Source organism: Scleropages formosus, chromosome 9 (genome assembly GCF_900964775.1).
Source record: "Scleropages formosus chromosome 9, fSclFor1.1, whole genome shotgun sequence".
Taxonomy (NCBI): domain Eukaryota; kingdom Metazoa; phylum Chordata; class Actinopteri; order Osteoglossiformes; family Osteoglossidae; genus Scleropages; species Scleropages formosus.
Window position 1 is genome coordinate 13,991,986 of NC_041814.1, and position 21,714 is coordinate 14,013,699.

Genomic DNA, 21,714 nt, shown 5'->3' on the forward strand with positions numbered 1-21,714 from the left:
AAGGGTAATCAAAAAGTCAAGAAATATGCCCAACCCACTACCCTTGTAGACAAGCCACTTTCAAACTCCAACCTGGAAACAAAAGGGGTCAAAAAGCAAAACAAAGTTTTCTGCCACCTTTCTAACTACACTACTTTTACACTGTCTGAAGAAAGAAAACGAACAAACAACCAGACAAGTGTACAAGCAGTATAGAGGCGATACAAAGAAAGAAGCAAAAATATCAAAATGCCGTCATGAAGGAAAACAGAAAGACCAGGAGCACTATGAAAATCACACTAGAAGAGTTTGTTAATCCATGAATGAGCTCCCCAATGGCCTTCAGGAAGTGTTCTTTCAATATTTGGGAAGTCCTGCCTTTCTCGGTCCAGCAAATCAGGCCCACCTCTTCTTGACAGATACTGCTGAACACTTGTGACTGTAATCCAAGTCAGAGGAAGGGAAAACAAAACAAGAAAACTAAATGGACACCCATTGGACCTAACAACGACTATGAAATCATGCCATTTGTTCCTTCTTTTCTTTAACGTACTTCCCATAGATGAAAAAAGTGCTGAGATGCAAAGCATGAAATAAATAACCCAAACCGTATCAGTTATGCTGCACCTGAGATTAATTTATGCTGTGGCAGATTTAAAACGGAAAACATACCATTATAAGATTGTGTACATTAGTAAATATGTAATGTTTATCTTCATATGACACTTGCACTTTGGTGTACTGTATTGAAAAGTTTTTTCCTCAGAATTGAAGAGATGCAGAAAGCTAAAGGCACCTACTGTTTGTTATTGTAATTTTCACAGCAGGGTTTTAAATCTAACTTTTTAATTCTTTCTTATCCCGCCATTCTTTCTTACCTTCCTAGTTATTGTGGTTCAGCTGTTTTATGAGTCATTCTGAACTGCTGTTTCTGTTGCTTATTAATGGGAAACTTTGAACAGTACAAAGTACAGCAGTTCACAGCACCAGAAGATTCCTATCAACATTATGTCCTTGCACTGAATACTGATGAAAAAATAGGATGAATCCATTTAACTCATGATTGAAAGATTTAGTTTTGAACTTCCTGTGCCTGACGTTCTCTAAGAAGATTTTGTTTTAAACTCACTTGACCATTAACTGACCAAGTGGAAATGCTATTTTTTCCTGACCCGTGGAGCAGTCTGTAAAGCTGTAAATCTCTCCTATGTAATGCTGTGAAGCAGTGAAACTAGGCCTGAACTTGTATTCAGTGTAGATATTCTCACCACTTCGACTAGATGTATTTAGTTAAAAGAATTTAGTCTTTTCAGTGGGGGGGGGGGGGGGGGGGGGGGCGTGGTGCCGCAGCAGATTTGACCGGGTCCCGCTCTCTGGTGGGTCTGAGGTCCGAGTGCTGCTTGGGGTGCCTTGTGACGGACTGGCGTCCCGCCCTGGGTGTGTCCTTTCCCCCTCCAGCCCTGCACCCTGTGTTGCCGGGTTAGGCTCCGGTTCACCGCAACTCCGCTCGGGACAGGCGGTTTCAGACAATGTGTGTGTGTGACTTCAACATAAGTTGTATTATTGATCCCAATCTCAAAATGCAGTGTTCTGTAACTGCACGGTCATCCTGTTGCCAAGAGTGTTCAATGTCTTGTCAGCAATATTCTCTTTAAATCAGTACAGTTGCTAACCAACCACTCAGATGACTGGGGAAGGACAAATTAATTTTCTGTTACACAGAGTCAACTGCGAGGTAAACATGAAATGCTTATCGCTTGCACTCTCACATAATCAGACAGGTGTGGTTCACGGAAGTGCAATGAACAGGTCACATTTACCACACATAGTGAGATTAGATAGTAGTGTTAAAAATGCTTCTAGTAGACAATTTTATTTAAAAAAAATATCAAGTCCAATGTATTCTCCAAGAAACCCATACATTTTATACACGTACAATACTGTGCAAAAGTTTTAGTCACTTGAGGAAAAAAGCTGTGAAGCGAGAATGCTTCCAAAAATAATTCTCTTAATTAATAAACTTCCTACAAAGTTTAGTAACCATCCATCGTCAACAACCACTTGTCCCGAGCAGGGTCACGGCGGGGTTGGCCGGGTCCTGCTCTCTGGCAGGTCTAGGGTTCGAGTCCTGCTTGGGGTGCCTTGCGATGGACTGGCATCCCATCCTGGGTTTGTCCCCTCTCCCTCCAGCCTTGTGCCCTGTGTTACAGGGTTAGGCTCTGGTTTGCCGTGACTCCGTTTGGGATAGGCGGTTTCACACTGTGTGTGTGTGTGTGTGTGTGTATAATTTCTTTCTTTAACGACATACAAAACCTTTACAGTAAAACTGTAACTCTTTGGAAAAGAAATGTTTGGAGGTCTAAAATATATGCTCTTTCCCATTGTCACTAATGCAGATGACATTCAATAACTGTCTAAAACAAATATTTTTGTGAAACATCTCATGCCTGAGACTTTTGCACAGTTGTCATGGTTGCGCGTAGCAAGGACGGACTCAAGTGCAGAGTTCCCGTACACCGATGTTTAATGAAGTCGAATCAGAATCCAAAAAGCAAAGTCGAGGGGCAGGCGTGGGTCAGGCGATCAGCAAACATAGTACAGAGGGCTAGGCAAAAGACGTGGTCAGGAATACACAGGCAAAAGGTCGTAGTTGGAGTAAGTTCTCTGAAACACGGCTCGCAGGGAAACAAGGAGGCAAAACAAGGTTCCGCGTCTGGCCTTCCTCGGCTTCCCTCTTTATTGCCGTTCCCATTAGGAAATGGCAGGTGTCGCCTATGTGCAGGCTGCGAGGGACGTGACAACAGTACTGTACATTATGAGCATACATGTTGTGACAATCTTTCAGCAATTTCCAAATTGCAATGTAATAGAAAAATGTATCTTCTTCCAAATTCATGTGTAAACGTTCCTGAAGTGTATCAAGGAAAACTGAACAACAGTATTGTCATGCTGGGGACAGGCAGGCTGGAGACAGGTAAGTAGTGGATCCAATCGCGGGTTGGTTTTAATCTATCAACGAGGTTCGTAGGACTGGACACAATTGCAGTCAGGGACAAGTGAAGGCCTTTCAAGGCGTTAACATCGCAGCACAGGCAATCCAGAGTCAGTAGTTGAGGAGAACGGGCGAGAGTCAAAAACCAGGAACAAGGGAACAAGCAAGACGAAGACGCTGAGACTGCAAAACCATGAAGGTGTCTGCGAGAATCCGTGTCGACGGGTGGACAGGGATCTCCTTTTATTCATGTCCTGTTAATTGAGCGCAGGTTTTGCCACTCCGTTCGTTCCCGGGGGCACAACAGTACTCCCCCTTCCACGGGAGGCACTTGCCACCCTCCGAGGCCGAGGAGGATGTCCCTTAGGCTGAGGCGCCAGGCAATCTGGGTGGTCCCTGTGGAAGGAGGCAATCGGGTCCAGATCCAGGATATCCTTCACCGACATCCAGCTGCGCTCCTTCGGAACGTATCCTTCGCAGTCAACCAGATACTGCAGTCGGTTGCGATGCCGTCGGGAATCCAGGAGCTCCTGAACCAGGTACGCTGGGGATCCATCCACCTGTACCGGCGAGGGCGGCTCTGAAGCCCGCGGGACCTGGAGGTGCGACACTCGATACGGCTTCGGAAGGGAGACATACAATGACGGATGGACCCGAGGAGAGGGGTTCAGATGCAAGCGGTAAGTGACCAGAGTGACCTGGCGGATGATCTGGTATGGGCCTATAAAGCGGGGGCTGAGTTTTCAGGATGGGAGACACATCTCTGGTGGACAGCCAGACCCACTGGCTGGGACGAAAGGAGACGGGCCGCCGGTGACGATCTGCCTGGCACTTGTACTGTTGCACGCTGCGGTGTAGCCAGGCGGTGGCTGTTCTCCAGATCTCCGCACTATTCCTGTACCAGATGTCGACAGACACCAAGAAATCTATGGACACGTGCGACCAGGGCCAAGCTGGGACAGAGAGAGGCTCTAACAGACCTGCAGGCTTTTGAGTTGGGGTCCAGGCCTGGGCACATGTCTCACAGGCCTCTATGTACTCTTGCACATCTTCCCTCATGGATGGCCACTAATAACGGTTTTGGAAAAGGGACAGGGTCCGTCAGTGGCCCGAGGGTCCATCCGTCGGGGAGTCGTGAGCCCACTGCAGGAGGGAAGGTCGGAGTCTGACTGGCACGTATTCCTTACCTTCTGGGCAGTCTAGACAGCCAGGATCCTCTTCCTTGGCTGCCTGGAGCTCCTGCTGGAAGCGCCACCTGATCGGAGCCACGACCCATTGTTCCAGCAAGATGAGGGCGGGCTCCGCCGGGCCCGGTTCCCTGCCACACATCTTCGACAGGGCGTCGGCCTTGGTGTTCTTTGACCGTGGCTGGTAGGTCACCGTGAATCTGAACCTGGTGAAAAACAAGGCCCAGCATGCCTGCCGAGGGTTCAGACGCCACGCTTTCTGCAGATTTTCTAGATTTCGATGGTCAGTTAGAACCAGGAACGGGTGCGCAGCTCCCTCCAGCCAATGTCACCATTCCTCTAAAGCTAGTTTGATTGCCAGAAGTTCTCGCTTCCCAATATCGTAATTCCGCTCAGCAGGTGTTAGGTTTCGTGAAAAGAACATGCAAGGGTGGAGCTTTGGGGGAGTGCCCTGTCTCTGGGACGGGACTGCACTGACCCTGACCTCCAAGGCATCCACCTCTACAATGAAAGGTAACACGTGGTCGGGGTGTTTGTGGTGAATCTGTCCTTAAGGGTCTGAAACGCTGTCTGGGCCTTCTCGGTCCACTCCAACTTCTTCCCCTCACCCTGCAAGAGGGCTGTAAGGGGAGCCTCCACCGAGCTGAAACCTCTTATGAATCTCTGGTAAAAGTTTGCAAAACCCAGAAACCTCTGCAGGGCCTTGACTGACGTGGGCCGGGGCCGGTCTAACACTGCCTGCACCTTCTTCGGGTCCATAGCCACCCCATCAGCGCTCAGGATAAAGCCAAGGAAGGAGACCTGTGTCTGGTGGAATAAACATTTCTCATCCTTGACATACAGTTGGTTCTCTCGCAGGCCCCCCAGAAATTGCCGTACCAGGCTGACATGTTGATCCATCATATGCGAATAGATCAAGATATTGTTGAGGTAAACGATGACTCCCTTGGTCACCAGATCTCTGAAGACATGGTTTACAAAGGCCTGAAAAACGCACGGAGCATTTACCAGGCCGAATGGCATGACTACATATTCATAATGGCCCAATGAGGTGCTAAACGCGGTCTTCCACTCATTCCCCTCCCGGATCCGAATGAGATTGTGTGCGCTGCGCAGGCCCAGTTTAGTAAACATGAGAACCCCATGGACCTGCTCCAGCACCAAGGTGATGAGTGGCAAGGGATGGGGGTATTTTACTGTGACTGTATTTAGCCCTCGCTAGTCGATACATGGTCAGAGTTCCCCGTCTTTCTTCGCTATGAAGAAGAACCCTGCGGACGCCGGTGAGGTGGACGGCCAAATGATCCCGGAGGCTAAGGCCCCTTTGATGTACTCCTGAAGCGCCTGTTGTTCGGGTCGAGACAAGGGATATATCTGACCCCGAGATGGAGATGCACCCAGCACTAAATCTACGGCGCAAACCCAGGGTCTGTGTGGAAGCAGGTCCGCTGCCCTGCTCTTACTGAACACCTCTGCTAGGCCCTGATGCTCTCTGGGGATGATGAAGGCCTCAGGCACGTCCGGGATCTCTACCGAGGTGGCTCGACAGGGTAAGGCCAAACATGTGGTGGCACACTGCGCCCCCCCCATGCCACTAATTCCACTTTGCTCCATGAAAACACCGGGTTATGCTTAGTCAGCCATGTGAACCCCAATATCACCGACATCTCCAGGGACCGGATGATATAAAATGCAAGGTCCTCTGTGTGGCACGCCCCGACCTGGACCCGCAATAGCACTGTGTTTTTCTCTATTACCCCCGTGGCCAGCGGCTGCCCGTCCAGGACCTTAATCCGGCGGATGACCGCGCATTCGCGTATCGAGACGTCGTGTTGCTGCGCGAAGAACATGTCCATAAAACAGCTTGCAGCCCGCAAATTGAGCAGTGTGCGAGTCTGTATCCGGGAGGAAACCCAGCACGCCTCCAGTGGTATCATCAGCTGTGATTCGGTGCAGAGGGCGGCACTCACCTCGTTTCCGTGTTGGGTCTTGCTGAGTGCTTTCACTGGGCAGTCAGTTCGGTAATGCCCCAGCCCTACACAGTACAAGCATAGCTGGCCGCGAAGTCGGCGATGTTGCTCCTCGGTTCCTGGGCCTCCGACGGTGTCGCTGTCTCCGGCGGGGGTGGCCAGGAACGGGGTAGATGCTTCCGAGCGAGGTTATCCATGACAATGCCGCTTTATACGAAGCTGTCCAGGGTCAAGTTCTCCCTGCGATACGCCAACTTGGCCTGAATACGAGGGTGCAGCCCGTGGTGGAAGGAGGCCAAGAGAGCAGCCTGGTTCCAGCCACTCGGCCAGGGTCCGGAACTCGAGGGAGTAGGCGGCTACGGTTCGGTTCCCTTGCTGGATAACCATCAAGCAGTTGCAGGCTGCGCGCGCCAACAGCGGGTGGTCGAACACAGCTTGAATCTGCTCGAGGAAGCACGCATATGTGGTGCTATCCCTCTTATATCACAATGCCGTAGCCCAGTCTAGCGCGGGTCCTATCAGCAGGGAAATCGTATAAGTGATTCGGCTCATTTCAGACCGATGTATCTGAGGTTGGCTCGCGAACACTAGCTCGCACTGCAACATAAATCCCCGGCATTTTTCGGGCAGCCCGTCATACCTTTCAGGCGTGGCCAGTCGGGGGGGTCTGTCGCAGGCGGGAGCGGGGCGACTGTAAAATGACAGGCGGTGTGGCGGAAGTGACCACTGGCATTCTCCTGGTGGCCGGTTCCAGCGTCACTGCGGGTACAGAGACCGGCGGCCTTCATACCACCTTTCGGAGGTCCTCTAGTATCTGCTGCAGGAACAGCTCGTGCGTGTTTAACACGGCTTCTTGTGCGGAGATCTCTTCCTGCAGGCACTCCAACTTCGCTGGGTCCACGGTAAAGGGAGATTTTTCTGTCATGCTGGGGACTGGCAGGCTGGAAACAGGTAAGTAGCGGACCCAGTTGCAGGTTGGTTTTAATCTTTCAACGAGGTTCGTAGGACTGGACACAATCGAAGTCAGGGACAGGCGAAGGTCTTTCAAGGCATGAACGTTGCAGCACAGGCAATCTAGAGTCAGTAGTCAAGGAGAATGGGCGAGAATCAAAAACCAGGAACAAGGGAACAAGCAAGACGCAGCCGCTGAAACTGCAAAACCTCAAAGGTGTTTGTGAGAATCTGCATCGACGAATGGTCTACAGCTTGTGAAAGAGGCTCTGCTTGAACATGATGAAAATTTTGCTGTTCGTCCAGCAGTACCACTATCTGAAGATATTATGTTGAACAAGGGTAATTTGTGTTTGTGCTGGCATTGACTCATGGAAGACCATATCCTTATTAATTTCAGTGCAGAAAACGAGGAGAATGTAGTATGCATGAATACTACATGTCTTATTGATCCATGTTTTATGTTTCCTGATGACTGCTTAATAGAACTGTAGCATGAAGCTAGGATTAATAGTTAATTCTGGCTTGTCCACATGAATTTAAAAAACTTAAAATTCATGTGGACAAGCCAAAAAACATCAGTTTGGAAATTCATAATTAGGTTTTTGTTTTTGCAGTTTCAAGTAATGTAAATGAGCAGTCTGAGTTAATTCACAGTGGCTGAGAAGACTATTTCCTTATACACACACACACATTTTCAGAACCGCTTGTCCCTTACGGGGTCACGGGGAACCGGAGCCTACCCGGCAACACAGGGCGTAAGGCCAGAGGGGGAAGGGGACACACCCAGGACGGGACGCCAGTCCGTCGCAAGGCACCCCAAGCGGGACTTGAACCTCAGACCCACCGGAGAGCAGGACTGCGGGCCAACCCACTGCGCCACCGCACCCCTTATTTCCTTATATGTATACTTAATAAAGTCTGTAATGCCACAAGGATTTTCTGATCCTTTTTGGACAAGTAAAATTACATGTATCAGTTGCTGAACCCAGAATGTTGAATGGATTAGTAAAATAACAAAAATGCATACCAAATGGTAATAACATTACTAACGACCCTGCAAGAAATACTTTTACACATTGCTTTTCAAAGGTTTGGTTGGCTCCAGTGGATATCAATGGAAGCAACAAAGAAGGTTTGCTCTCTCTACTCTGAGAAACTTTGGACTGGGGAAGAGAAGTCTTGAGTCACAGATCCAAGTGGAGTGTAGGTTCCTAAATGACATCATAGACAAGAGTCAAGGTGTGACTCAAACGGTTCTATCCTGATTTAGGTTTTTCTTACAGTCTCTGATTTCTTATACTTTGACCCTTAAGCATCAGTTTTTGCCAGAATGTTTGCGCATATCCATGTCTTCATATCTTAATTATAAGCCTTTACTTTAATATAAAAACTGAGTAAGTCTTCCAGCTCATGTTGTTTTTCAATTAAAATTCCGTAGGCCAGCCATTTGAACCTGTTTCCGTTGTTAACAATGCTGTTGCCAACATTATCAGTTTTGTGGTGTTTGGTGACCAGTTTGACTACAGCGACAGCTACTTCCAAACACTGCTGAAAATAATCAATGAAGCAGTTTATTTGGAGGGAAACATTTGGGCTCAGGTAAAGCACCTCATTTTACTTGTGTGTTATTTTTCATTGATTTTAGGGATTTTACTTGTGTTGACACTTAGAATCCTGTCTCATTTATAAGTAAATTATAGAAATAAAAGTTTTCTGAGGATTGTACTGTTTTTGCTCTTCAGTTGTACAACATGTTCCCATGGCTGATGCGCAGATTACCTGGTCCACACAAAAAAATATTTTCCCTCTGGGCAATTGTAATCGACTTTGAAAAACTAAAAATTAAGGAGCACAAGGAGGACTGGGACCCTTCAACTCCGAGAGACTACATTGACAGCTTCCTTTCTGAGATGGAAAAGGTAATATTAGAGAAGTAATCAAAAGGTTGAATTTGAGAAAATGTTCCTAAGTGTCGTATAGTCATTTATTTATTCAGCTATATGGGAGATTATACCCAATTATAACCCACAATGTGTGTGAAAAGGAATCGCTGGTGTCTGTTTCAACACTTGTTATTTTTTTCAGAGGAAAGATGATGCTGAAGCAGGTTTCAATGAAGACAACTTGTGTTTTTGCACTCTGGACCTGTTTTTAGCTGGGACTGAAACAACATCAGCTACCCTGAACTGGGCTTTACTGTATATGATTAAATACCCAGAAATACAAGGTTGGTTTTCATTTTGCACATATAAATCTTTTTAAAGCTAGGCACACTTATGACATTCCCAGTCTTAGTTCTTGCAGCCCCTTGATATTTTCTTCCAGTCAAAGTAAGTAGTGTTTCTTTAATGCAGGCGGCACAATGGTGCTGCGGGTAGTGCCATCCAGCTCTTTGGTTATGGATTTAGTTGTGGGGTGAAAAACTGGTTTAGTTTGTGAGAGTTTCCTGTATGTGAGTGTGTGTATGAGATGGCCCAATCAGCCAGCACACTCAGATTGCCCTGGGAAAGGTTCTGGCTTCACCAGGACTCTGCAATAGATAAGGAGATATTTATGATGAATGAATTTTTTAGTAATTCACACAATTCAAATTGTGTTCAACTTAGCAGAAAACTCACTCATTTCTGAATTATGTTTAATGTCTTGCAGTGGAATAAATACACACACACATCATCTGAAACCACTTGTCCCATATGGGGTCGCTGGGAGCCAGAGCCTAACCCAGCAACACAGGGTGCAGGGCTGGAGGGGGAGGTGAGACACCCTGGACAGGATTCCAGTCCGTTGCAAAGCACCCCAAGCGGGACTCGAACCCCAGACCCACCAGAGAGGAGGACCCGGTCCAACCCACTGCACCACCGCGCCCCCCTACTGTGTTTATATTATTACTTTATTTTAAAACGGTAATGTGTGATATTAGTGAAGAAATACAATGAGGTTTTCATATAATCATACTTTTCAATTGTCTATGTACCCCTGAGGCCACCTATTGTCCATCCCACCAGCTTTTGGGGGGTAATTTTTTTTACTTATTTATTTTCCAGACCCTGACTTGTGACTAAAGTGAGCATTCAGGTTGTGTCGGTATCGGGTTCAAGATCTGTTGATGATCTTGTAGGTCATAACCAGAGTCTTGATCTTGATACAGGCAGAGGAGAGATGCATGTTGAAAGCTTTGTGAATTCCCATCTGTCCTGCTCTTCCCCTAGAGAAGGTACAAGCGGAAATAGACAAAGTACTTGGACCCTCTCATCCAGCCACCATGGCAGACAGAGCCAATATGCCCTACACCGACGCTGTTATTCATGAAATACAGAGGATGGGCAACATTATACCACTGAATGTGCCACGTATGGCTGTAAAGGACACTACAATTGGAGGATACACAATTCCAAAGGTGAGGCTTTTCATGCTAAGATATTAGTCACAATTAGATATTTTTGTCAAGATATTAGGTTTTTTTTTTTAAGGTACAAGTGTGTCTCAGCTTTGATTCCTTTTTTATTTGACTTGACACATGAAGGGAACCTACCTGGTATTCCATAGTAACAGCTGTCTTGCTCTGTAGATGATGTCAGGATTGAGGCCTCGGATATCTGTTGCAGGGTACTATGGTGATGGGAACTTTACAGTCTGTTTTATTTGATGAGTCTGAGTGGGAGGCTCCTTTCACATTTAATCCTGGCCATTTCCTGGATGAGGAGGGCAAGTTCAAAAGAAGAGATGCCTTCTTGCCTTTCTCAGCTGGTATGTGTGCGAGTTTAATAGTGTGTCAATTAAATCTAAAGTTCTGTGCAAAAGTTTGGGCACCCCTGCTGAAATTATGTTTTCTTATTTTTTCTAAGAGAAAAAGAAGTTAAAACATCCTGTTCAGGCAGCAACAAACTTCAACATGGTTTCTGCAAATTTTAATTTGCCCAATTTTTTATTTGCTGAATTTAACAAATTAGATAAAATGAAATATGAATGTGGCATCCTCAAAAGTTTAGGCACCCTTCCACTTGATTCATTAGTGTTGTTTTTTTTGTAAGGCATTATTCCAAGTCAAGTGAAGGGAATTGAAGAGCTTGTGCTCTGTCCCTTCAAACCTCTCAGGGTGTTGTACTCAACAGCCATGGGCCTCTGCAAACTGACTGAGATTCTGAAAATGAAGAAAACTCTTACAAAGCAGAGGAGGGCTATAAAAAAAGAGATCTAAATGCTTCCTTCTTGCAAATGTCACTATCCAAAATGTCCTAAAGAAATGGAAAGGGAGCTACTGAAGTCAAGTCAAGACAGGACATTACAGCATTGCTTCCACAAACATTGCCTGCAATGTTACCACAAAACTCTGTGTCTGAAATATGCAACAAAACCAAGAGAACCCAGAAGCAACGTGAGACCTAGTTCTGCTGCGTGATGAAACAAAAACTGGAAATAACTCATTGGCTACAATAATCAAAGGTACATTTGGGGGAAAAACACCTTGCCATCTTTAAGCATCAGTGTAGATCTATTGTTTTGGGTAATGTTGCAACTGGTGGTATAGTAAATATTTAGCAGTTAGAGGAAAGAATTGATTCCGCTAACTATCAAAAAAATCCTGAAGGTTAATGTCTTGAAGAATTTGAAAAGAGACTGGATCATACAGTAAGACAATGATTAAAAATATATCTCAAAATCAATCATGAACTACTTAAAGAAGTGAAATCTGAAGGTTTTGGAATGGTTTTTCACAGTCCCCCGATTTGAATTGAAGTATTAAAATGATTGAAAAACCTGTGGCTAGATTTCAAACATGCATTGCATGCAAAATGGCCTGACACCGCATTTCTGAAATAGAAGCATTCAGCAATCAAGCAGGGAGAAATTCCTAAAGCAAGAATAGGAAGACTGCTAGCTGGTTATAAGAAACATTTGTGGGGTGTTACAAAGCACTGACTGACGGGGTGTTCAAGCTTTTTTATATGCCACACTATGTTTTATTCTTTCCCATCTGTTAAATTCAGAAAGTAAATAACAGATGTGCATTATAATCTGTAGGAATTTCTTGTTTAAGTTTCCTGCAGAAGTTATCTTCCTTTCAAGTAGAAATATCAACAGAATGTAATTTCACCAGGGTTGTCCAAACATTGTAAATAACTATCTTTCCTGTCATGCGTTTTCAACAACAAAATTTGTCAATTGTTGAAATTCAAAGCATGAAACAAACAGCCTACTTTTCAGTTGTCCCGCTGTGCCTAAATTCAACATATTTGATGTTGCTTCACAAATTAAAATTCAGAAGCTACACCTCTGTGATAAGTTTTTAATGAAATTTGGAAACAAAATTCAATAATTTATTCAGTTAAAATTAATAACAATAACATGGAATTTAAATGTGAGTGTAGTTTTGAAATTTCCATGTGTCTTTGTTTCCTCAGGAAGCAGGATGTGTCTTGGGGAGCCACTGGCGCGAATGGAGTTGTTTCTGTTCTTCACCTCCCTTCTCCAGCAGTTCACATTCTCTCCACCCCCAGGTGTGGAGCCCACCCTGGAATTCGAAAAGGGTGTCATTCTTCGCCCGAAGCCATACAAGTTATGTGCTGTACCCCGCTGAGCACAGTAATGTAACGTATAACTTCTGGAAGTTTTGAATTGGAAGTCAGCACATGTTCAGCTTTGAACTGCAAAAATAAACCTATTTTTAGAAAGTGTCTACAGAAAAAAAAAATCAATATTCTTTGGAAATGCTTACGTTTTAGATGTAAGCTACAACATTACATATATATAAATCAGTAATAGTGAAAACACTAATTTTTGGAATGTTCTCTGGACTACAGCTACTTTTACTGTAGTTTATTGAGCTATATTTATTTTACATTTGGGAACACCCGTTCCTTACACAACAAGGTTAACACATTCCATAAACTCACCCTGTAAGGTGGGTTCCCAGTGTGAGGGGATCAAGTGAAATTATTATTTATTTTTTTTAAAAAAAAAATCACATCCTGGATGAAAATAATTACATTTATAATTTTTATTTTTTTTCTAATCAGTTTTTCTTTCTGTGCTTTTATAAGTGCTTTTTACTCTTTCTCAACCTTTTCAGGAGAAATTTTGATGACTTGGGATGGGGATGCTCCTAAGCATTAAAGTTCAGTACATCACAACCTGTCTGTCACTCAACAAAACATTTGGGCAATGCCATTAGAAGCACTGTGTAATGGGGCTGTAGAATGTTTTAATCTAGATTGTAAATTAAATATTGACCACTATTCAAATTATACATTAAAGCTTTCTTTACAGTTATGATTTTCAGGATAAATCATAGGTTAATTCAGTATTCAGCGAGAGTAACACAAAGGGACACAATTGTGTATTTCTGTCCAAAAACATTTAACAAAAGCAGCAGTGAAATGTGGATTTAAAGTGAATGCATTACAGATCAAAATGAAAATATACTGAATATAATCTGTTTTTTGAAAATAAAAGGTTATGTTTTTAAACACCGTTGTACAAGTTTTTTTTTTTTTTTTTTTTTTGGATGGCAACCTGTTACGTAAAAGCAAGATATTGTGTGCTTTAGAAAAATACATTTTATTAAATGGTATAAAGTAAAATGTGAAAACACAGAGTGCTATAATATTTCTATGCAATTATTTTTCTATACAATTAAAAATATTTATCGGCGATAAAACGAACAGCCTACATCCATATTGACAGCAATTTCTGCTAATTCCTAATTCAGATTTATAGCTTTAAAATTCAAATTAATGACTACATATAAAATGTATGTTTGTCCAGGTAGATTCTTCTTGGAAATGTTTGTTGTTGGGAAATATACAACCCATGATGTTTTAGTCTGTAGAAGAATATAAGATAAAAATACTGAAATATGGTTTATGTAAAATTTATGAAAACTATACAGTTCTTTCCTCTACAATGATCTCATAGAAAAAATGTGGATAATTTTGACAGTCACCATCATCCTCCATGTTCCAACCCCAGGTGTCTAGGGGTAGCAAGAGTGGAACATCAACTGAATGGTAACCAGTAGTAACAAGGGCCCAGCAAAATGACACATATAAGAACCAAGTGCTCAGTGTAGTTTCCTTTACAGTGGAAACTGAGGCAGATGTTCAAGTGACTTTGTTTGTACAATATTTACAAAGACACTTTCCAGGGGGGAAAGGAACTACAACACTTAGAAAGCAAAGAACCTAGAAAAACTATTTATCTAGTAATACTACCCAAGCTATGGAAAGAAAAACAAAGGGCTCTTGAGCATCTGTGACACCCTAACTAAGGTATTGTATTTTTGGCTGTTGTTGGATACAACGGGTGGCACCTAACTCTTCCCAACCAGACAGTACCACAACCTTTGTGTTGGACATGCAAGGCACGTGACATTCTTACCAGTTCTTCTTCCCCAAGGCAACAACACCAAGATAAAGTAATTGAAGTCAACCAGGGTCTGGGGTACAATAAGTGAACAGAAGCCGTAAGCAACACTGCCACTGAAAACAAATCAAAGTCACACTAATATGAGACACAAATCTGAGTGCGTGTTCAGGGAGGGAAAAACACATAAACACAGAAAAGAAAAACAAACCACAAAAACGGTCTGTACAGGCAGGCAACGCTCTAGTTTTCTGAAGGCGTTAATTTTTTTGGTATGAGAAAGTCACAAATTAACACAAAATGTGTGTAACCGCCGGCGAAGTTACCGCCGCGCGCTTCAAAAATCGCTATCCTCTTTTAGAATCCGCAAAAAAGTAATCACCCAAAATTGCTCCCGTAAAAATATTCAGCTTATTAAAGTCGAAAGTAATTACAAGTAGGTTAATAAAAAAAAAACCAAGAATGAACGTAAACAAGCGCGACTGACATGAACCACCACAATGGCTCGCTGTTAAGTTGAGCTGCCAGTGGGCGGGACTCAGACTCTGATTGGTCACTCAAGTGTCCATCAAATGGGTCCTCGAGCTCCAGTCTTGCGGAACATTTCTCAAAGTTCAATACGGTACAGTGCGGTTCTGGAGGGAGAGAGGGAGAAGATCTGGTGTTACCTGTAAATACGCAGCAATGTCCGTCCTCTTCTTCTCAGGATGGTTAGACCCCAGCAGTGTTTTAATCTTTCTCTTTGTGTTTTTGATACTTGTGGACCTAATTAAAAACAAGGCTCCGAAAAACTTTCCTCCTGGACCACCGTGGTCCCTGCCTTTTGTGGGAGATCTTTTCCGTATCGATTCAGATAGAGTTCATCTCCAGGTGACAGAGGTACGTGGGTTTTCTCTAAAATGTATTTGCGTTAACACCAACAGATTTAATATTCACACAGAACTGAGAATTATCCCCCCCGCTCCATCATTCATGACACCTGGCTTGTACCGTGCAAACGTACGTCGTTTTATTGAAAGTAAGGCTCGACTTTTCCTGCTTTCTGACATTTAGAAAAATATAGTCAGAAACCCGTCAGTTATTAAACGTCACGGGAACGGTGTGGAAGTTGAGAGGAAGAGCTGTGAGACGCTTACGCTAGTTAAAATTTAGCTTACATTGTTAAGCTACTTACAATTATTTATCCATTTATACAGCTGGGTAATTTTACTGGAGCAATTTAGGGTAAGTACCTTGCTCAAGAGTACTGCAGAATTGAACCTGGATTTTGCATCAATGACATCACAGTTGAAGAGCCATCATTCACACATGGAGTTATCCTTTCAACAAACTCTTGCTGAAATTTGAAGCTCTGAAAAGGTTTTGATTTTGCCTGAATTTCAGTTAGAGAATTCAAGAATTGCCACTGCTGATGTGCAACTACATGGCTGCATTTTTTTCTTCTTTGCTCAAGTTTTTCACATGTAAACTGGGATGAAGAAGGTTGGCTAGGAAATGTGCTGGGGTCGTGACCTGGTCATACCTCACTTGGAACAACTTCCTGACTTGCTGGGGACTCTATCAAAGCTTCTTTCTAACTACTTTCCACATTTTCACAGTTTTGGCGATCATGCACTTGTCATACTAAAAATGAAAATAATTATAAACTGAACATTACTTGTCAACAATTTTAAACATTTTCAGGAAGAAAGCAAATATTTCGGTAGCATTGCTATTAAACATAGAGTTGTGCAGAATGTTCAAGATTTAAAAAAACTAAAATATTCAAATAAAAAATCAGATTTAAACGGGAAAAAAATCATTTTCCCCCCCAATTTTTCTTTAAAAATAAAAGAAATCACCAACCCTGTGTACCTTATCCATACTCTTTATGCTTCCTGCATGGACTCTGGGTCTCTGTATTCCTCCATTATACAAGTGGTTATTAATACACACACACACACACACACACACACACACACACATTTTCTGCAGCGCTTGTCCCATACGGGGTCGCGGGGAACCGGAGCCTACCCGGTAACACAGGGCGTAAGGCCGGAGGGAGAAGGGACACACCCAGGACGGGGCGCCAGTCCGTCGCAAGGCACCCCACGCGGGACTTGAACCTCAGACCCACTGGAGACCAGGACCCGGACCAACCCACTGTGCCACCGCGCCCCCCTCTGGTTATTAATAATGAAATTAAATAAAGAAAAAACAATATTAGGATAAAAGCTAATATTAATTTGTTATAAATGTTGTAAAATATGTTGGTATTATAATTGTTATGCATTAAAACTGGTCTTATTATAACTAATAGTAATTCGACTCCACAAGAATTTGGGTATTGGAGTGATATCTCAAACCAAATGAAGCTTGTTATGGAAGGAGCAGGTGTGCCGGGTGTTTGCTGTGAATCTGAAGTAACTTACTGCCCTCTTCATTGGCAACAGTTAAGGGACTAGACTGCACCGAATAATTAGCATAGTTTGTTAGGAATTATCTGTGCAAATAACGGACTTTTCATTTTGCTTTTTCTAGTTTGCCAAGCGATATGGAAATATTTATAGTATTCGAATTGGACAAAGGATAGTTGTCCTGAATGGTCTACAGCTTGTGAAAGAGGCTCTGGTTGAACATGGTGAAAACTTTGCTGTTCGTCCAACAGTACCACTCTCTGAAGATATTATGTTGAACAAGGGTAAGTTGTGTTTGTCCTGGCATTGACTCATGTGAAAGACCATATCCTTATTAATTTCAGTGTAGAAAACTAGGAGAACGTAGTATGCATGAATACTACATGTCTTATTGAGCCATTTTTTAGGTTTCCTGATGACTTGATAATAGAACCGTATCATGATGCTAGGATTAAAAATATATATAGTTAATTCTGGCTTGTCCACATGAATCTGAAGTTTTTTAAATTCAAGTGGACAAGCCAAAAAACAACAGTTCGGAAATTGATAGTTAGGTTTTTGTTTTTGCAGTTTCAAGAAATGTAAGCGAACTGTTTCAGTTAATTCACAGTGGCATTACAGACTTTTTTCTTATATGTATACTTTAAAAAGTGTCTAATGCCACAAGGATTTTCTGGCCCTTTTTGGATAAGTAAAAGTACATGTATCAGTTGTTGAACCCAGAATGTAGAATGGATTAGTAAAATAACAGAAATGCGTACCAAATGGTAATAACATTACTAATAATGATGTAAGAAAGAAGTACTTTCACATTTTGTTTTTCAAAGGTTTGTTTGGCTCCAATGGATATCAATGGAAGCAACAAAGAAGGTTTGCTCTCTCTACTCTGAGAAACTTTGGACTGGGGAAGAGAAGTCTTGAGTCACAGATCCAAGTGGAGTGTAGGTTCCTAAATGACGTCATAGACAAGAGTCAAGGTATGACTCAAACGGTTCTATCCTGATTTAGGTTTTTCTTACAGTCTCTGATTTCTTATACTTTGACCCTTAAGCATCAGTTTTTGCCAGAATGTTTGCACGTATCCATGTCTTCATATCTTAATTATAAGCCTTTACTTTAATATAAAAACTGAATCAGGCTTCCAGTTCACGTTCTTTTTTCAATTAAAATCCCGTAGGCCAGCCATTTGAACCTATTTCCGTTGTTAACAATGCTGTTGCCAACATCATCAGTTGTCTGGTGTTTGGCGACCGGTTTGACTACAGCGACAGCTACTTCCAAACACTGCTGAAATTAATCAATGAACTACTTTATTTGGAGGGAGGCATTTGGGCTCAGGTAAAGCACCTCGTTTTACTTGTGTGTAATTCTTCATTGATTTTAGGGATTTTGCTTGTGTTGACACTTAATCCTGTCTCATTTATAAGTAATTTATAGAAATTAAAGTTTTCTGAGGAATTTACTGTTTTTGTTCTTCAGTTGTACAACATGTTCCCATGGCTGATGCGAAGAGTACCTGGTCCACACAAAAAAATATTTTCCCACTTGGGAATTTTGACTGACTTTGTAAAGCTAAAAATTAAGGAGCACAAGGAGGACTGGGATGCTTCAACTCCGAGAGACTACATTGACAGCTTCCTTTCTGAGATGGAAAAGGTAATATGAGACAAATAACCAGTTCAATTGTAGAATTTTTTTGCATGAAGTGAAAAGAAGTTACCTATCTGTTCCAATATAGAACAGAACAGAATATAATTTTATTCTTTTTTTGCCCCTGAAGTGGAAAGATGATGCTGAAGCAGGTTTCAATGAGGACAACTTGTGTTTCTGCACTCTGGACCTGTTTACTGCTGGGACAGAAACAACATCAACTACACTGAACTGGGCTTTGCTGTATATGATTAAATACCCAGAAATACAAGGTTGGTTTTCATGTTGCCGATAAGTCTACTGAAAGTTTGGCACAGTTATAAATTTCTCAGTTAGGCATGGTCTACAAGACAAGAAATATACATGTATTAACTCACTCTTTGATATTATATTTAATCACTGACTAATAGAAATTATAGAGAATTTATGAACATAACTTGTCATATTATTTCAATGGTGTCATTCATTTGAGAAAAAACTGGGTCAAGGCTGATAAATTTAAAGTTTAGTGTACCAAAGACATATACAGGTGATGGCAAAGAATGGGTTTTAAAACCCATTAAGATTATGCTGTAGTACAAACGAATGATCAAGATGTCCCAGCTGTAAAGTTTATACTCTCAAGATATAGGTAGCTATTCAGTTTCCTTATTAAAATCCTACTTGCTGTTCTACACATTTAGAGAAGGTACAAGCAGAAATAGACCAAGTACTTGGATCCTCACGTTTGGCAACCATGGCAGACAGAGCCAATATGCCCTACACTGATGCTGTTATTCATGAGATACAGAGGATGGGTAACATTGTACCACTGAATTTGGTGCGTCTGACGACAAAAGACACCACACTGAGAGGATACACAATTCCAAAGGTAAGTTTTTTTTTTATATGTCAAGATATTTTTCAGACTTTATATCCTGTACATTATTAACAACGTTAGAACAGTGTTTAAATTTTTTTTATTTTAATTCTAAGTTGACACTTTAATTTCAATGCATTTGGGACAGCTGCTAAAGTAGTGGTTACCGCTACTTCTTTTCACCTAATGAATGGTTGCAGGTTCAGATCCCATCTTTAGTTGTAGTACCTTTGAGCAAGGTCTTACCCAAATTGGTCCGGTAAAATTACCCAGCTGTAGAAATGGGTGATAACTGTAAATAGCTCAACATTGTAAGCTGCTTTGGAGAACAGCATCACCTAAATGAATAAATGTAAAGGATTTAATGTATTCAGCAGTCTGTGAGGTTTCTTGCTCTCTAGATGATGTCATAATTGAGGCTTCTGAGACTTTTCATTTTTTCCAGGGTACTATGGTGATGGCAACATTACACTCTGTGCTTTTTGATGAGACTGAGTGGGAGACTCCTTTCACATTTAATCCTGGCCATTTCCTGGATGCAGAGGGGAAGTTCAGAAGACGAGATGCCTTCTTGCCTTTCTCAGCTGGTAGCATATTACATGTGCAATGCCATACTGATGAAATCTGTCTTTCCTGTTCTATATTTTACTTTGAGAAAGTTTGAAATACAGACATGCGTCGCTTATTGACGGGGATAAGTTCTGAGAAATGCGTTGTTAGGCGATTTCGTAATTGTGCGAACATCATAGAGTGTACTTACACGAGCCTAGGTAGTATAGCCTCGATCATGGAGTGTACTCACACAAGCCTAGATGTTATAGCCTCGATCATAGTTTACTTATAGAAGCCTCGATGGTATAGCCTCGATGCAGTCAAAAGAGGCGGTAAACAAGATTTATGGTGCTGCTGCTGGTGTAACACAGCATAATGTTTTACAGGCAACTTTTTTAAGTAGAAAGAGTACACTGTTAAATAATTTAAAAAGTACAGTATAGTAAATACATAAACCAGTAACATAGATGTTTATTATCATTATCACTGTACATAATTGTATGTGCTATACTTTTATACGACTGGCAGCGTAGCAGGTTTGTTTGCACCAGCAGCACCACGAACACGAGTAACACGTTGCACTATGACGTCGCTAGTCATCAATTTTTCAGTTCCATTATAATCTTATGGGACCACCGTCGTATATGCGGTCAGCTGTTAAGCGAAACGTCATTAAGCGGTGCATGACTGTATACAACTCAATTCTCAGATGTTCTACTATGCTTGAAAACAACATCAATGATGATGACTTGGCTTCACAAATGAAAAGTACATTCAGAAGGATCTATGTCCTTGTGACAGCACAGTTTAATAAAATTTTGTAACTCAGTTTTTATAATATTGTTCGATATACTTGCTCAGTAAACAGGAAAAATTATGTGGCATGGAAATAGGAGTATAGTTCTTAAATGTCATGTTGTCTTTGTTTCCTCAGGCAAGAGGGTGTGTCTTGGGGAGCAGCTGGCACGGATGGAGTTGTTCCTGTTCTTCACCTCCCTTCTCCAGCGGTTCACATTCTCTCCACCCCCTGGTGTGGAGCCCACCCTGGAGTCCAAAGTGGGAGTCACCCACAGCCCTAAGCCATACAAGTTGTGTGCTGTACCCCGCTGAACACAACAATGTCATAAGGGAAGTTTTTTGCTGGAAATTTGACAATGTCCCGATGCCACACTGAACTAATTTTCTGAAAGTGTACGATAAAAAAGAATAGAGTGGTGTAGGCATATATATCCCATGGAAGTGGATAAGGTGGAGTTGTAACTTAAGTTACAATGTCATATTACCTACTTCAGTAACAGGTGTTTTGGGCGTTTGCTTTTCTCATTGGGGGCAGGGGTGTGAAAATTAAGTTATTATCATCACAAGGACCAAAACTGAACACATTTTAACAAATCTTCAAATTTTTCTTGAAGATGTATGATAACATATCTTATCAGTCTGAGTTGATAGCTTGTTATGCAAATTTTCAGGCACAAATTACATTTGCTACTAACTCAGATCTCTTGTAAATGGAGCTCCAGTTATACAAACCCCATTTCCAGAAAAGTTGGGACACTTTCTAAAAATGCAACAAAAACTCAAAACTGTTCAATCACTGGGGGTGCGGTGGCGCAGTGGGTTGGACCACAGTCCTGTTCTCCAGTGGGTCTGGGGTTCGAGTCCCGCTTGGGGTGCCTTGCGGCGGACTGGCGTCCCGTCCTGGGTGTATCCCCTTACGCCCTGTGTTGCCGGGTAGGCTCCGTGACCCCGTCTGGGACAAGCGGTTCTGAAAATGTGTGTGTGTGTGTTCAATCACTTGAACTTTTATGTAACT

At 42.5% G+C, this 21,714-nt stretch overlaps 2 protein-coding genes across 2 annotated transcripts; both read left to right on the forward strand.

Moving 5' to 3' along the window:
• The first annotated feature begins 6,826 nt into the window (after positions 1-6,826).
• Positions 6,827-13,060, forward strand: LOC114911278 (cytochrome P450 2J2-like). Its single transcript, XM_029254835.1, has 9 exons — positions 6,827-7,079; positions 7,308-7,421; positions 8,172-8,321; positions 8,521-8,681; positions 8,825-9,001; positions 9,168-9,309; positions 10,292-10,479; positions 10,688-10,829; positions 12,485-13,060. Exons 1-9 carry the CDS (start codon positions 6,827-6,829, stop codon positions 12,658-12,660), a joined length of 1,503 nt encoding a protein of 500 aa, XP_029110668.1. The 3' UTR covers positions 12,661-13,060.
• Positions 13,061-14,499: 1,439 nt separating this feature from the next.
• Positions 14,500-21,459, forward strand: LOC114911257 (cytochrome P450 2J2-like). Its single transcript, XM_029254661.1, has 9 exons — positions 14,500-15,323; positions 16,965-17,124; positions 17,668-17,817; positions 18,018-18,178; positions 18,320-18,496; positions 18,621-18,762; positions 19,174-19,361; positions 19,795-19,936; positions 20,836-21,459. The coding sequence occupies exons 1-9, from the start codon at positions 15,129-15,131 to the stop codon at positions 21,009-21,011; spliced, it is 1,491 nt and encodes a 496-aa protein (XP_029110494.1). The 5' UTR covers positions 14,500-15,128; the 3' UTR covers positions 21,012-21,459.
• Positions 21,460-21,714: the final 255 nt, after the last annotated feature.